This window comes from Bos javanicus, chromosome 26 (assembly GCF_032452875.1).
Source record: "Bos javanicus breed banteng chromosome 26, ARS-OSU_banteng_1.0, whole genome shotgun sequence".
NCBI lineage: Eukaryota > Metazoa > Chordata > Mammalia > Artiodactyla > Bovidae > Bos > Bos javanicus.
In genome coordinates this window covers 22776988-22794500 of record NC_083893.1, presented here as the reverse complement: position 1 = coordinate 22794500, position 17513 = coordinate 22776988, and the positions used below count along the sequence as shown (strand labels likewise).

The following is a 17513-nucleotide window of genomic DNA, read 5'->3' as shown; positions in this document are numbered from 1 at the left end:
TGTAGGCTACAGTCCATGGGGTTGCAAAGAGTCGGACACGACTGAGAGACTTCACTTTCTTTCACTTTCAGCCACTATGACAACAATTCTTAGCTGTATATAAAATGCTTGCCAAACATTTGCCAAATGTATTCTCTGAGAAAGATAATACTCCAAACTCTGACCCACGAAAAAGAATTGTAAATATCTATTGACTATTTTTCTTTGTAATTGGGATATGTAAGCTTTACATGAAAAGTTAAAAAAAAAATCTGGCAGCAATATGGATGCAACTAGAGATTATCATACTAAGTGAAGTAAGTCAGAAAGACAAATACCATACAATATCACTTGTACACAGAATGTAAAACATGACACAAATGAACCTACCTATGAAGCAGAAACACTCAGAGAGAGAACAGACTTGTGCTACGGGGGAGGGGAGGATGGACTGGGAGTTTGGGCTTAGTGCGTGCTGCGTGCGTGCTAAGTTAACTTCAGTTGTGTCCGACTCTTTGCAACTCTATGGACTGTAGCCCACCAGGCTCCTCTGCCCATGGGATTCTCCAGGCAAGAACACTAGAGTGGGTTGCCACTCCCTCCACCAAGGGATCTTTCCCACCCAAGGATTGAACCCTCATCTCTTGCATCTGCTACATTGCCAGGTGGGTTCTTTACCACTAGTGCCACCTGGGAAGATGCAAACTACTACGTATAGAATGGACGGACAACAAGGTCCTATTATATAGCACAGGAAACTATATTCAGTATCCCAGGATAAACCATCATGGAAAAGAATGTATATATGTAAAAAAAAAAAAAAAAAAGAATGTATATATGTATAACTAAATCACTTTGCTGTACAGAAGAAATTAACACAACACTGTAAATCAACTATATTTCAATTGAAAAAAAAAAAATCTGCACAAGCCACCAACTTTCTAAAGCAGCCAAATCACTTTCAGTACAGGCCATAAAATGAGCACATGCCTAGTTGCAGCATTAGCCCTGCAAACTAGCTATCAGACACCTCTTCCTCTATATTTAATCATTGGCTAACATTGCCAACACTTTTTCCCATTGAGTCAAATTTGCTCCTTTAAACAAACATGTAGAAAATCCTTAGATTCCCTAGGATTAGGGTTAGGAAAGTAAAAGGAATTTTTCTCCAGATATTCTCCTACATTTCTCATAAAAGGAGAACATTTACTTATTTTTCATTTATTTAATCTGCAGAAGCCTAAAAGCTATTTCAATCGTGGTGTTAGATGTTACTAGCTAAAAACATTCCAGGGATATACACTGCAAAAGCCCTTTATAGTCAACAGAGGAGCACAGCCCTGAGGCTTTCCCTTTATGTCTATATCTTCCCCCCACCAGTTTGAAAAATATGAAGTGTTGAGCCTTTAACTCCTCCCTCGACATGTTTTTAAACATAATATAAAGCATTTCCTGTGTACATTCTCCTCTAATTGTATGAACAGAAACCACACAGAACAGGGCACTGAATCTGGTGTTAGGGGCCTGAACTCTAGTTTTGAGTTCTGACTCCACTTCTTAGGATCAGTGTGATCTCAGCTAAATCACTTAAAATATCTCTGGGCTTCAACTTCATTCATAAAAGGGGGACAAATCTGCCATGCCTCCCTCATAGGTTGTGTAAAAGTTTCAAAAAGGTATAGTAACTAGGCTTATCATGGCGAACATTTTGAAATGTACAGAAACATCAAATCACAATGTTGTATAGCAAGAACATAGTATTACAGGTCAATTCTATTTCAAAAGCAAACAAATAAACTCACAAACAAAAAAGATCAGATTTGTGGTTTCCAGAGGCAGGGGGTGGGGGAAAGAGGAACTAGATGAAAGCAGCCAAAAGACACAATCTTCTAGTTATAAGATAAATAAGTATTAGGGCTGTAATGTACAACACAATGGGCTTCACAGGTGACCCAGTGGTAAAGAATCCACCTGCCGACGCAGGAGACATGGGTCTAATCCCTAGGTCAGGAAGATCCCACTGAGGAGGAAATGGCAACCAGTATTCTTCATTCCAATATTCTTCCTTGAAAAATCCCATGGACAGAGGAGCCTGGCAAGCCATAGTCTATGGGGTCAGAAAGAGTCAGACGTACTGAGTGACTGAGCATGCATGTACGCACATACAACATGATAAATGTAATTAACACTGCTGTATGTTACACATGAAAGTTGTTAAGAGACTAAATCCTAAGAGTTCTCACCAGAAAAAAAATTTTTTTTTCTATTTCTTTAATTTTGTATCTGTGAGATGACAGATGTTCACTAAACTTATTGGGAAATCATTTCATAATGTATGTAATTCAAAGCACTATGTATATCTTAAAGTTATATAGTGCTATATATCAATTACATCTCAATTAAACTAAAAGAAGAAAGAATGAAGTTTCTGATCTGAAATATAAATAAAACAAAAGTGAAAAAAATTCAATAAGGTAATAAATGTGAAAGTGGCTTTGAAAATTTTAAACATATAAATATTACATAAGATAATTATGATTAGGAAAACAAAGGCGGAGTGTGTGACACAAAAGATTCTGGGAACAAGTGAAGACTAAAAGAGCTGCATTACAGAAAGCTCAGGTCCTAAAACCAGTAAGGATTTTCTGTAAGAGAAAGGTTATACTGCAAGTATTAAATACTTCACTTGTGTCATCAACTTCCTATCTGACGGCATACGTGAGTTAGAGAAAGAAAAATAGCTAAAACAAAACAGAACATTAGCCAAAAATAACACTTATAACTCAAGCAAAGAAGGAAGCTTATAATTGTATGAACGCCGATACCCCACTAAAGTGGGACACTAAGAGCTCCAGGAAGGATCAGCAGTAAAATAAACCAGAGCAAACTACACCTGTGGGCCAAAACTGGCCTGCAGCCTGTTTTTTTTTAAAGAAAATTGTATTTATTATTCATTTAAGTATTATCTGAGTCTGCATTTGAGTTACAATGACAGAGTTGAGTAGTTGCAGTTGCTACAGCCTGCAAAGCCTAAAATATCATATAGTCTTATACTATAAAGAAAAAGTTTGCCTATCCTTGCAATAAATCAAACACACTTACCTGTTACATTGTTTAAAACCTCCTTTAGATGACTGAAACTATGCAGCAGAGGATCCCTTTCTTCATCCTATAACACACAGATTAAAAAAAAAAAAAAAAGAATCCATTATCAGACCAAGAGTAAAAAGGAAATAAAAGATAGATCAAGAGCTCTTTCTCTGAATCCAACCAGAAAATTCAGTCAGTTTTCCTTCTGACGAAAAGGAAGTTAGCCATGGTTCATTTTTCCAGTTCCCTAATCTCTTATTCTCATAGAAGTACCCTGGGCTTACCTAAAATAGTACATCCTGAAGTGCTAATGTTAATCTACACCAAGACCATGGCATTCAAGTTACCATAGACTGCTAGGTCTTCTATATGTGCTATGGTCCGAATGATCATGACCCCTCAAAACTTCTGTGCTGGGACTTCCCTGGTGGTCCAGTGGTTAAAACTCCATGCTTCCACTGCAGGGGGCACAGGTTTGATCCCTCCTCGGAGAACTAAGATCCCACATGCCAAGAGTGTTCCCTTGCCCCTTCTACCATGTGAGGATACAATGAGAAATCTGAGACCCAGAAGTACCTCACCCAAGCATGCTAACATTCTGATATTGAACTTTCAGCCCCTGGAAATAAATACATTGTTTAAAAAAAAAAAATCTGTTTATAGGCTACCCAGTCCATGGTATTGGGTTAGAACATCCCAAACAGACTGAAACATACAGACTGAGACATGTATTACCCTATCTCTTCTCTTTCTTCATAGCTATCATAGTCATATACATTCATCCGTAACTCCCCTCTTACTTATAAAACAGTTCATTTTTATTAATGAAAGTGAGAAATTTCTAAACAAACATATACATATTCACCAAGCTAGAAATGTCTAAACTTTAATTTTACAATTGTACTCAAAACTGTTTTATACAACTGTAACAAAAACATCACTGAACATACATATGCAACAAAGAGAGCTTTACAACAGTTAAGCTTACTCATCTTATTAGCAAGATTTGGTCTCTATATTTGAAAGCTTGCTGAATTTCCAAGGAGTACCATTACAAAGCCATATTCCATGTGCCAATAACTGCACTCATTGAAATGAATTTGATAGCTAATTATAGTTCTCAGGAATCAGAAGGTAAGGAATCTATATCGCAATTTTTTTCTAATATTTGAATATTAGAATAAATTCTTAGAAGTAAAATTTCTGGTTCAAAAAGTAAACAAACAAAAAAGAAGATAAGAAATCTTTCTGACATGTTTAGACATATCAAAGAGGTTCCAAGTACTAGCTTAAGCTGCTTATAAAAACAGCTAGAAGAAAAATGGTATCACCTTTTGGGTTCTAGAGAAAAAAAGGCAGCTTATAAATTTGACTCTTATTAAAATAAAACAGAAGGGTCCTTGATACCCTTCTGAAAAACTCTGAATTGCTCCTTTTATCATTATTACCAGGAAACTGACCATGTATCAGATCCCCTACAACAACTCAGTAACCAAGTGTTCTGCCCATCCCCCACTTACCAGTGGTGTATGGGTGCTCCATCGGGCATTTCGTTTGATGGCCCCAACCACAATGTTAATTTCCCCTTGAATGATGTAAATATTTTTATCCACCATCCTGGCAAACCTACTGAAACAGTTAAGAGAAAAGTTAGTTAATATTTGGTTACCCAAGAGCATCCCCATGCTTGAATCAGTACCTGATAAAGTTAGAACTATTAATTTAGCTTTTTAGTACCAAGATTCCCCACCTATAATACTAAAATGTGATAAGGTCCTTCTTATGTTATGAATCCAATTACCTGGCTCTTCTAGAGGTCTCTAAAAGTTCAAGATACAACTCCAAAAACATCACACCAGAAAATTTCTCTAAGGCACCTCAGCAATCTCTAAAAAGCATTCAAATTCCTCAAAGTCAATGTCCCTCAAATCTACCCTACAAAGCATGAAGACAAGCAGATACCTCTGTGTGCCTAGCTTGTTAAAGAAATATTTCAGACCTTCCTATTGTTCTTTTACTTTATCAACCCAATCAGTAATGAAGGTCTAAGTTAAAAAAAAAAAAAGAATGAAGGCTGTTAGAAAAATAGCCTTAGTTTGGAACCACAGTTACAATATCAATTTTTAGACTGCATTTATTCTGCCAAGTCAGCTCCAGAAAATTGGACAGTGGCAGTGATGCAAGCTTTGAAAAGTTCTAAAAAGTCAAGTTCACTTGCTTATAGCAGGAAATCTCTAATAAGCAAACTGAAAGGTAGACTCTTCTTGGCATAGAGAAAACCTTAATAGGAGCTTATAAAACCAACCTAATCACTTCCCATTATTTAGAATCCTCCTCAAAATAGACAAAATTTTAAAAAGCAAAAGGGATAAAGAGAAGGGAAGGGGAGACACACAGTTATATAGACATTTAGATCAGGCTCAAGGAAAATTAAAACACTAAGGCTACACATGTACCCCAGTGCAGCACTATTCACTGCAGCACTTTTTATAATAGCTAGGACACAGAAGCAACCTGTATGTCCCTCAACAGACGAATGGATAAAGAAGTTGTGGTACATATATACAATGGAATATTACTCAGCAATAAAAAAGGGATGCATTTGAGTCGATTCTAATGAGGTGGATAAACCCAGAGTCTATTATACAGAGTGAAGTCAGAAAAAGGAAGACAAATATTGTATACTAGCAATATATATGGAATCTAGAAAGATGGTACTGATGATCCTACTCACAGTGCAGCAAAGAAGATGCAGACATAAGATCATTGTTGGGGAGGGAGAGGGTGGGATGATTTGAGAGAGTAGTATTGAAACATATACATTACCATATGTAAAATAGATAGCCAGTGGGAATTTGCTGCATGACACAAGAAATCCAAAGCTGGTGCTCTGTGACAACCTAGAGGCATGGGATAGGGAGGGAGGTTTTTAGAGGGAGGGGACATGTGTATGCCTGTGGCTGATTCACGTTGATGTATGGCAGAAACCATCACAATACTGTAAAGTAATTATCCTCCAATTAAAAATAAAATAAAAAACAGTGAGGTTAACAGAGTAAGTGAAGCGATTTCAGAAATACTTAATGAGCAGCTACTATGCATAAGGCATCTTTCAGAGTGCTAAGGAACAGAGCAAAAGACATGGAAAGAGCCTCAGACATACTGTGAAATGAAAAAACAAAAAAACTGTAGTATATGATTATATGTCACCAGTTATGTAAAAACCAACTAACCAATCCTACATAAAATACTAGAGTTTCATTTTTAAAAATATGTAATATTTAACATAAAGTAAGATATAAAGCCCTTGGACTGCAAGGAGATCAAACCAGTCAATCCTAAAGGAAATCAACCCTGACTAGTCACTGGAAGGACTGATACTGAAGCTGAAGCTCCAATATTTTGGCCACCTAATGCGACGAGCTTACTCATTAGAAAAGACCCTGAAAAGACTCCTTTTCAGGACTCTTAGAAAAGACTCCTGCTGGGAAAGACTGAAGGCAGGAGAAGGGGATGACAGAGGATGAGATGGTTGGATGGTACCACAAATTCAATGGATATGAGTTTGAGCAAGCTCTGGGAGATGGTGAAGGACTGGAAAGCCTGGCATGCTGCAGTCCATCGGGTCGCAAAGAGTCGGGCATGATTGAGCAACTGAACAACAGCAACAAAGATATAAACGGGCTTCCCTGGTGGCTTAGTTGGTAAAGAATCTGCCTTCATTTCAGGAGACCTGAGTTAGATCCCTGGGATGGGAAGATCCCCCTGGAGAAGGGAATGGCAACCCATTCTAGTAATCTTGCCTGGAGAATTCCATGGGCATAGGAGTCTGACAGGCCACAGTTAACAGGGTCGCAAACAGCTGGACATGACTGAGTGACTAACACTTTCTTTCACTTTCAAGATATAAAGAGTGATATAACAAGCCAGTATCCAGATTAAGAACAGTACAACTGAAGTCCTTCCTAATTACATCCTTCTCTCTTTCATCCATAGTCCCCACTATTCTAAATCTGATGTTTATTAAAATTTTAATGTTGCTTTATACTTTTACTTCATTGATATGTATCTTTAGACAGTATGTATCATTCTGCCTATTTTTATATTTTGTATAATATCAGATTGTATGTATTCTTCTGCAATTTGTCTTTTTCCCTTGAAATACTGTGTTTGTGAGTCATCTAATGTCGTTACAGGTATATAGAGAGATATAGGTATATACAGAGATATGTAAACAATGAATAAAAGGTTTGAGCAGATGTACCAAAACTCAATAACCAGTTATCTCTAGAGAAGGTATTATGAAATTAGGTTGCAATCAGAGGATACTTATAAAGGCACCCCACTCCAGCACTCTTGCCTGGAAAATCCCATGGATGGAGGAGCCTGGTGGGCTGCAGTCCATGGGGTCTTGAAGAGTCGGACACGACTGAGCGACTTCCCTCTCACTTTTCACTTTCCTGCATTGGAGAAGGAAATGACAACCCACTCCAGTGTTCTTGCCTGGAGAATCTCAGGGACAATGGAGCCTGGTGGGCTGCCATCTATGGGGTTGCACAGAGTCGGACACGACTGAAGCGACTTAGCAGCAGCAGCAGCATAGCCTTATCTATGTTCTAATTTTTTACAAGAATGTATTACTATACTATCAATATAATTTAAAATTAATAATTATGAAAGAAATGAGATATAATTTCTGCCCTTGAGGCATTTATAGAGTTCAGCAGGATCTAAAAGAAAACTGAACCAGAGACACAGGGTGGGGGGTGGGGGGGAAGCACGCTGCAAGTAGCTCTATTTGCATATTTTGCATAAAGAAAGTGAGAAGCATGTAAACTACTATGACAAAGGAAAAAAGTACAAATTTTGTAAAGGCCCATAACACCTCTCTCAATCCACAGGGAATTCCAACAAAAGATAGTATCTATTGTTTAAAGATTTTGTTTTTTTGGCCTCACCATGTAGTATGTGGGATCTTCCCCAACCAGGGATCGAAATGATGCCCCCTGCATTGGGAACACAGAATTTTAACCACTGGACCATCAGGGAAGTCCCAACATTTATTTTAATAACAATTTAAAGAAACAACTAGGTTAGTCTCAGAAGACTAAATGCTCTAGGCACACAATAATAGTCTCTTCAATGAATGGAGAAGATTCAATGATGAGAACACATAATGATGAAGAGGAAGAGAATCAAGAAGTAGAAGAAAAATAAATTTAAAAATAACTTAAAGTATCAGAAAATCTCTAGTACCTCTTCTTCCTTAAATTATTTAGGCAAGATGAATATGTTCTAGATCTCTGGAAAGATTTTTAAGACACTCTTAGCATAGTGGTGAGTATCCCCACCTGTCATTCGGGAGACCAGGGTTCGATTCCCCAGTGTGGAGGAGTGTTAAACATTGGGTTTCCCACGCAGCACTAGAAGTAAAGAACCCACCTGCCAAAGCAGGAGACGTAAGAGACACAGGTTCAATTCCTGGATTGGGAAGATCGCCTGGAAGAGGGCATGGCAACCCACTCTAGTAATCTTGCCTGGAGAATCTCGTGAACAGAGGAGCCTGGCGGGCTATAGTTCAAAAGACTGCAGAGAATCAAACATGACTGAGGCGAGTTGACATAGCACACAACAGAGGCTGCCACTGGAGAACGGAACTTCTAGTTCCTTCCTCTCACAGTGGAGGGGGGAAGCCTTACTTTTCTTTGTATATTCTTTTATACTTTTTGAATTTTGTGTCACATACATATATTACCTATTTTTAAACTTTAAAATTTAAAGTTTTTTAAATTTTAGATTTTTAAAAATGAGTAGCTCTTTAGAAAAATAGTTGTATTATTTCATGTGTAAATGATTAAGAACAGCAATCAAAGTTAATTAACTAATAAACATTCACCTCAGGCAACCAGATATTACTTAGCACATGCTAAGCAAAATGCTAGACATAGTCATACCGAATTATCCCTATCCACCCACAAGGAATTTATAATCTAATAGATTAAACACATACATCTATACACAACCCGTACATATCCCAATACATGAGTGGTACGCAGTGTCACAGGGGTGAAGTAGAGAAAATATTCCTGTTAGAGAACACTGGAAAAGCAAATGTAAAACAGGATTCAAACAGCCAAAAATACAAGAGAATGGCAAGAGCAAAAGCTTACTGGTGGGAAAATTCAGTATGTAAAGGATCAGGATTATTCCAGACTTGTTGGAACATTATTCCTAGGAGAATAATAGCAGGTAAAGCTACAAAAGCAAGTGGGGGGCCTGGAGGGCTTTCAATATATGTAGTATATATACTGACTACAATCATTGTAAAAAATATTTGGGGGGGCCTGGAGAGGACCACTATAAAATAAGAATATTTAATTTCTCTTTTTTTTGGTTGTGCTCCAGGGCATGTGGGATCTTAGTTCCCCGATCCAGGATCGAACACAGGTCCCCTGCCCGTGATTCCCTCCATAGCAGAAGCTCGGGGTCTTAACCACTGGACTGCCAGGGAAGTACCTTTAATTTCTCTTTTGAAGAACTAAGAGGAATTCCCTAATGGTTCAGTGGTGGGAATCAGTTGCCAATGCAGGAGACATGGGTTGGATCCCTGATCCAGGAAGATCCCACGTGCCACGGAACAACTAAGCCCCTGGGCCACAACTATTGAGCCTGTGCTCTAGAGTCCAGGAACCGCACCTACTGAAGTCCAGCCGCCCTAGAATCCGTGCTCGGCAACAAGAGAAGCCACAGCAAAGAGAAGCCCATGTACCACAACTAGAGAAAAGCCTGTGAAGCAGCGAAGACCCAGTACAACCAAAAGTAAATAAAAAAAAATTTTTAAATAAAGAACTAAGAGCAAGAGAGAAAACACCCATACTGAGAACAATACAGAAACAAGAAACAACACTATACTACAAATTGCAAACAAAAGTGTCAAGACTTATCTGAGATCTACATGCTATTTGGAAGGCTTTCAGAAGAAATAAATTTTTAATTGGGATCGGATCAGATCAGATCAGATCAGATCAGTCGCTCAGTCGTGTCTGACTCTTTGTGACCCCATGAATCGAAGCACGCCAGGCCTCCCTGTCCATCACCAACTCCCAGAGTTCACTCAGACTCATGTCCATCGAGTCAGTGATGCCATCCAGCCATCTCATCCTCTGTCATCCCCTTCTCCTCTTGCCCCCAATCCCTCTCAGCATCAGAGTCTTTTCCAATGAGTCAACTCTTTGCATGAGGTGGCCAAAGTGCTGGAGTTTCAGCTTTAGCATCACTCCTTCCAAAGAAATCCCAGGGCTGATCTCCTTCAGAACGGACTGGTTGGATCTCCTTGCAATCCAAGGGACTCTCAAGAGTCTTCTCCAACACCACACTTCAAAAGCATCAATTCTTCGGTGCTCAGCCTTCTTCACAGTACAACTCTCACGTCCATACATGACCACAGGAAAAACCATAGCCTTGACTAGACGAACCTTTGTTGGCAGAGTAATGTCTCTGCTTTTGAATATGCTATCTAGGTTGGTCATAACCTTCCTTCCAAGGAGTAAGCGTCTTTTAATTGCATGGCTGCAGTCACCATCTGCAGTGATTTTGGAGCCCAGAAAAATAAAGTCTGACACTGTTTCCCCATCTATTTCCCATGACGTGATGGGACCGGATGCCATGATCTTCGTTTTCCGAATGTTGAGCTTTAAGCCAACTTTTTCACTTTCCACTTTCACCTTCATCAAGAGGCTTTTTAGTTCCTCTTCACTTTCTGCCATAAGGGTGGTGTCATCTGCATATCTGAGGTTATTAATTGGGATACCACCTGAAGTAATCGACCTACACTAAATCAAAATTCATTAGGCATCAAAAGTTAACACATTTCTAAGACAGCAAAGGTCTAACAAAAAAATCATTGTCTTAAGTTTCTTAGTTAAAAAAAAAAAAGAAACATGTAGGGAATAAAGAGGAATTATTTTCAAGGACTATGTAGAGTTGCCTAATCTCCCTCCAAGCCTTGAAACACGTCTCCTTACCCAAGAATCTCCCAAGGGAAATTTGTCCTTTGGGTTCAAAAGGGAAGCTCTGATGAACCACTTGCTGCCTGGTAGCCAACGACCTAGAACCCCCTTGTCACAAGGTCACAAAGGCCAGCAGACACCTCATGAGTATGGTAGAAAAGAACTTAAGGTTTACCTTTTATCAGAAATAATATAAGAACAAACAACTAAATACACAATACAACAACTAACATCCTCCAGGGAAATAAGCCACTGTCTTACCTGCTCAGAGATTCCGAGCAACATATATTATTTGAAACCACTATCTGTTTAAACCTGGGTCTAACAGGATTCCTCTAGTATTTTGCAGCATCCCAGTTACACATCCCAAGAGGATCCAAAGAGCAGTTGTCACTGTATCAACTAGCAACTCCCTCTAGACTACACCCCAGGGAAGCACAAAAAATTTACAACAGGGGCTAAGGGGAGGAAGATGTGACTAACAGGGAAGGGCATACACATTGCCCTAGCTTTGGTAATGCTCTGTTTTTTAAGCTTGGCTGGGGACACTGATGCCCCATGTATGCTCTATATACTCTTTATATAAGAGATCATCAAGGGACTTCGCTGGTGGTCCAGTGGTTAAGACTCTGCCCTCCCAATGCTGGGGGAGTGGGTTTGATCCCCGATTGGGAAACTAGGATCCATGCCTTGCAGTGTGGCCAAAAAATATTTCTTAAATAGAACATCAAAAGTTCTTTCTTGTTCAAGTCACGATCTTTGCTGTCTGCCTTTGTGCATGCTGTTCCTTTTCCGTTTTGAACATTTTTTCCCATTCTTATTCACCTGGTAAATCCTTACTCATTACATCCAAAAGTCAATGAGAGACTTAGAATACCACAGTGGTATTCTTGACTATTATTACCTATATGATCTTAATTAAACAAGTTTCTTAGGCTCTCTGAGCCCCAGTTTACAGTTCTCATTGCAAAACTGAGCTAGTACCTCCTCATCCACTTGTTGTTAAGGCCGAGCATGCTATTAGGAATATTAAAACCCCTCAAAGATTGGCTGTTATTATGATAATACCTAAGGTGTAAGTCCTCCCTAGCTAACCCACTTTCCAAGAGTGGTTTGGTTTTTTTTTTTTTTCTGTCACCCCATAGCACTGCACCTACCTCTGTTTAAGCATATCTTATGCTAATTTATAATTATTTATTTAGTCTGTCTCTCCCACGAGTCTATGAGCATTTCAGGAAGAGACCATAATTTAGCATCTTTTACACAGAAAAATGATAAAGAAAAATGATACATACATAGTAAGAAAATTGATAAATACTGAATGAATAAATGAAAGAATACCAAGACTGACTCTTCAATATTGATGCAGTTCACATCCACCTCTTGTGAGAACAATTGCTTCACAGAAGACAAGGACTCTAAGCCGGGCAGGCAAAACTTTCTGTAACCCACGTTTGTTCCTCTACTATTAAAAGAAGTTACAAACCTTCCATATTAGCCACTCTACGGACAAAAAGAACCCACATTTATCCACCAAAGAATAATGCTTCTGATTTACATCTATCTTCCTGAAGTCTCCTCATATGCTATGTGCATGTTCACATTTCTTCTATGAAACATTGTAAATAATTACAATTCTTTATGTAATTGTCAATTCTTCATATTCATGTATATGTGTCTTATTTTCTTTGGTACTAGATTAGTTGGGGCTTCCTTGGTAACTCAGACAGTAAGGAATATGCCTGCAATACAGGAGACCAGGGTTTGATCCCTTGGTTCAGAAGATTCCCTGGAGAAGGGCATGGCAACCCACTCAGGTATTCTTGCCTGGAGAATTCCATGGACAGAGGAGCCTGGCGGGCTATAGTCTAAGGGATCTCAAAGAGTCGGACACGACTAAGCGACTGAACACACACATACAGATTATTAGTAGACCATTATTTTTTTTCTTCATTGCTTAAAAGTTGTTCTTATCCAACTAGAAATTAGATTCTCCAAAGGCAAAAACTCAGGGTTTTTTCTTTTTCATGGTGTTCTGATGTCTAATACAGAGCTATGTAAACCAAGAAAACTCTGATGGGCATACTGAGAAGGTAGAAGGTACCAGGGAGCTGAACAACTATCAACTGGCCCTTCCAAGGTTTATCTTCACTCATCTCTCTAACATCCCAGAGAATCACCAAAGATGCAGAGCTTTTAAGGTTTCTATAGCTAGCCAAAGAACATGCCATAATTCTGTGCTTTGTTGAAAGTGAACAAAAATTACTGAAGTAGTAAATAACTTACTGGGCTCAAGAAATTTACTTCAAGTATGGAGGTAAGAGAAAATCAAACCAAGAAATAAGCTGATTCCCTGAGAGGATACAACTGGAAAATCCTCCCAACCCAATAAGCAGGTGACTGGTGTACCCCAGCTCTGCCATTCCACTTCCTCCCTCTATAGAGATTCTGAGGTTATCCCAACAACTATATGCAGTGAGTTACTGAGATAAGCCCAAAGTTGTCCAAAGATGTCCTTTCTGTCACCTTGGAGATGAAAAATGAAACAAGGCTTCTTTCTCTCACTCATCTTTTAACCACTCAGAGCATCCAACATGACAACTCAGCATAAAAGTTGGCAGAGTAGGACAAATATTAAAAAGTGAGTCTGTATGATTATACATAGAGAACTGCAGTGATTAAGTCTCATGAGGTCTGCTCATCTTGAGTATCAGGAGTCATCCTCCACTGTCATGGCACAGAATCCAGTCCACAGACGTATTTTCCACCTGTAAAAGGCTTTTAAATAATTTAACTAGTTGCCAACAGTTTAAAACATAATGATCTGAATTCCCAGTTTCTCCTGAAAAATAGGAAGCATGGTCATACTGTGCTCACATTTCAGTACACTACAGTCACTGCTGCTGCTGCTGCTGCTGCTGCTAAGTTGCTTCAGTCGTGTCCGACTCTGTATGACCCCATAGATGGCAGCCCACCAGGCTCCCCCTTCCCTGGGATTCTCCAGGCAAGAACACTGGAGTGGGTTGCTATTTCCTTCTCCAATGCATGAAAGTGAAAAGTGAAAATGAAGTTGCTCAGTCGTGTCTGACTCTTAGCAACCCCATGGACTGCAGCCCACCAGGGCCCTCCGTCCATGGGATTTTCCAGCCAAGAGTACTGGAGTGGGCTGCCATTGCCTTCTCCAACTATAGTCACTACTATATCCTAACACATTCCCTCCTGGCTCACTTCACTCAATTACATTACCTGCCTGATACTCAGGCATTTGAGCTTGCAATCCCTAGTTTATTTACTTTTTTTTTTTTTCCTAGTTTATTTATATGATGGCAATAAATCATTATTTCATGATCACATCCACTACAAGTGGGCTCCAAATCACCACAAAGTCCAGTACATTTTCATTTAAATAAACAACTGCCATTGAACATAATGAAATACAGAAAAAGAGGAAGAATAAAAGCTAAAGAGCTAACAATTACACAGCTCTTCTAGCCAGAGGTAAAATTAACCTCCCTGACTCCCTTCAACTCAGTTCCACAATCACCCCACAACAGAATCATTCTAATTAGTCACCTTGAATCACAAGGACAGACTGATCAATCAATAGAAGTGCTGTGCAAAGACAAGGCTGATCCTTCCAGTGAGTACTGTATAAAGACAATGGGTCTCCTCAAAAGCAGGAGCTGTGTCTTTTTCCTCTCTAATTGCTAGCCAGTTTAAGTACCCAAACAATAAAGTTATTATCTAAAAGTGGCAGTCATCCTGCCTTCTGGAACACAGAGAAGGAAGTAGTAGTGTAACTACTGAGAACTTGAGTTCAACTGGGATTGGTGCCCAGCTACTCATGAGATGTGTCTACAACCTGAGTTCCCACTGTGCCAATGAGCATCACTGTCAAGATTAGAATGTACTGTTTACAGGCACTTATAAAAAGAAGCTCAAATACAAATCTTGAAGGAAGAACAAATTTTCTGATTTGGGATGGGGGCTGGAAGTAAAGAATTATTTCTATCCAGAAAATGACTTTTTAAATAAGGAAAGGTAAAATCTTTGATGCCTAACTTACCTCCAAGCCCAACTGAAAAGATGCTGAACTGGTTATACTATATCCAAAGACTAGACTGCCTATTATGCAAAGCATTATCAACTCAACAGGGATCAACAGGGCCTGTCAACCCAGATGAGAAAAGCAGACCCTGGATACTTCAGGTTAGATAAGTTCAAATAAGTTCAAAATGCAAATAGTGTCCTATAATTTCCACCCCATTTATTTTAAATCAACAAATACATACACACACAATTTCAGGAGGGCACAGTTTAGTCACTCTAGAACCTAGATTGTTTTCCCTTCTAATATAATGAGGTTTAGATTCTCCTTGTTACTACCTCACCATGCAAAAGGCCTGACTGCCAGGGTTAGAACCAGGCCACAGGATCACACACTAACTCTAATCCTAGGTATGGATAACACTTACTGAGTGTACATTACAGGCTAAAAGGCACTTAGGTTGACATGCACAGTATAGGCCAGTACACATATATTGCTACTGCTTTTTAGAGCACATAAACTGAGCACAGCAAAGCAACCTCCAATCAGACCTTTCCATTTGTATCCTCCACAGGGTCCAGAGGTGTGCCCTGTATACCTGATTTAAAAGCATGCCAAGTTCTATGTCGTGCATTAAAAGACACTATACCTATTCCTTATTTTTAAAGGCATTCTTTACCACTGAGGGACTCTTATAGCTTTACAATACAGCAGTTTGTCAAAGTCATCACAGCACCACAAACTACGCTCTTTGGGGTTATGTTCCATCATTCATTCTGCTGTCCCGACCCTACCACTTTTAAACTGATTGAATATCTCTCATGACTCTTCCTACCACTAAAAATAATAGGCCAACAGTACCAACTTCACAGGTTTTCAAATTCCTCTCTGCTCTCCTCCAAATATGTTGTAATAGAATGGCTTCCTTGAAATTAAACTTCATCTCCTTAGGACAAGTGAAGAGAAGACCTGGGGAAGAGATGGCAACCAAAAATATACACCTGAAGAAAATATTTGTAAAAGATGAAAGAGGCGCAGAAGATTAAGCCCAGTGTTTACACACAGACCCAGACTGGCAGGTGAGCAGCCCCATAAAAGGAAAGCCTTCTCTTAAACAGGTCCTCGGGAGGCTGGCCTCAGTCCTTCCACAAGCTTTCTCACTACCTGGTCTAGTAGTAGTGATGATTAGTTCACCATCATTAATGAAGCAGTTCAGCTGTGTTAAAGAGGCAGTCACACAGAAGTGGGCGCTGCACAAAATCCAGTGAGACTCTCATCCAAGCTCTAAAAATCAACCCTGAAATGTAGATATGATACTCTGCAAGTTTGCTTTCAGCTTCTGAAAACTGGAAGGAAGACGCGGGAAGCTCCAAAAGACAGGAAATAGGCTAAGCCTGGAAACACAGGGAGAAGGATTCGGGTACTTGCAAGAGATCAAAAGGCAGAGTTGAAGTCGCCCCTCCGGCGGCAGAGGCCTGACCTTTGCCCCCTGCACCTCTCCCAGTGCCCTCCCACAACAATCTCTCTCTCATCTCGTTCTTGCCCCTGCGTCCCTAACCCAACCCGGCTCATTCGGTTTAAGGGCTCTCCTCTCCTTATTCCCTCTCGTGATGTCAGGGCGGCCTTCACGACACTGGAACTCTAATAAGAGACTTCGCTGACCTGTCAGCGGATCCAAAATGGCGGGGCCTAGTCCCAGGACCGGCGGCGGCTGTTCATGTCCAGCCCGGGCCTCGAAGGCGTCTCTGAGCGGCTCTCCCGGCTCTGGCGGCAGATAGGAGCAGGAAAGGAGCCCTTTCCGGGAGTTGAGGCCGAAATCAAAGCCCACCCAATTAGCCAGGAAGAGTCGGCCAGAACGGGCGGTGGAGCCGGCTACCTTCCCTGTCAGCTCACTGACGTGGTAACTAGCCTCAGTCTAGCCCGCTGCCTGGTATCTGCACGAGCCCTGACGCTCATAGCCAATCATAGCTTCGCATCGTGAAAAATGGCATTTCGGTTACCCAATCGAAGGAAGGAAATTGGCGTCGGGAGGCGGGTAGTGCCTAAAGAGGCGAGATTACAAGGGAAAGAAAAAGATAGGCAGGGGACAACCAACGGATACGAGGACTCTCTGAGTGACAGTTCCTAGAACCAGTAAAAAAGCAGAAATTATGCTGGCAGTTGGAGAGGTGGAGTTAGGTAGAGTTAGGTTGCAGTGCACAGTTTGGCAGTGGCTGCTGGGCATTATGGGGAAGAAAGCTATGATTTGCTGGAAAGGGGGCGGAGTCCGTTTTGAGAGCCTTGAGTGGCCGACACTATTCTCTCTAGGCCGAAACCGGCCGCTTCTCCCTATTAAAGTCACCTGGGCCAATACTATAAACTTGAGGAATCGTTTCCTTTCAAGGCAG

The 17513-nt window shown here is 40.2% G+C and overlaps 1 protein-coding gene across 11 annotated transcripts in view; it reads right to left on the bottom strand.

The window, feature by feature from the left end:
* Positions 1-17053, bottom strand: part of GBF1 (golgi brefeldin A resistant guanine nucleotide exchange factor 1) — a 123855-nt gene extending 106802 nt beyond the window's left edge. For 7 of the 11 annotated variants that reach the window (XM_061403237.1, XM_061403239.1, XM_061403238.1 and 4 more), the window contains exons 1-3: positions 5896-5969; positions 4590-4698; positions 3082-3148 (exon numbers count right to left, since the gene is read on the bottom strand). In XM_061403237.1, the coding sequence (XP_061259221.1) occupies positions 3082-3148; positions 4590-4698; positions 5896-5933 (214 nt within the window). In that variant the 5' untranslated portion in view covers positions 5934-5969. Of the gene's footprint in view, positions 1-3081; positions 3149-4589; positions 4699-5895; positions 5970-16788 lie in introns of those variants that run through there. The other 4 variants (XM_061403247.1, XM_061403242.1, XM_061403243.1 and 1 more) reach the window with 4 other exon arrangements.
* Positions 17054-17513: the final 460 nt, after the last annotated feature.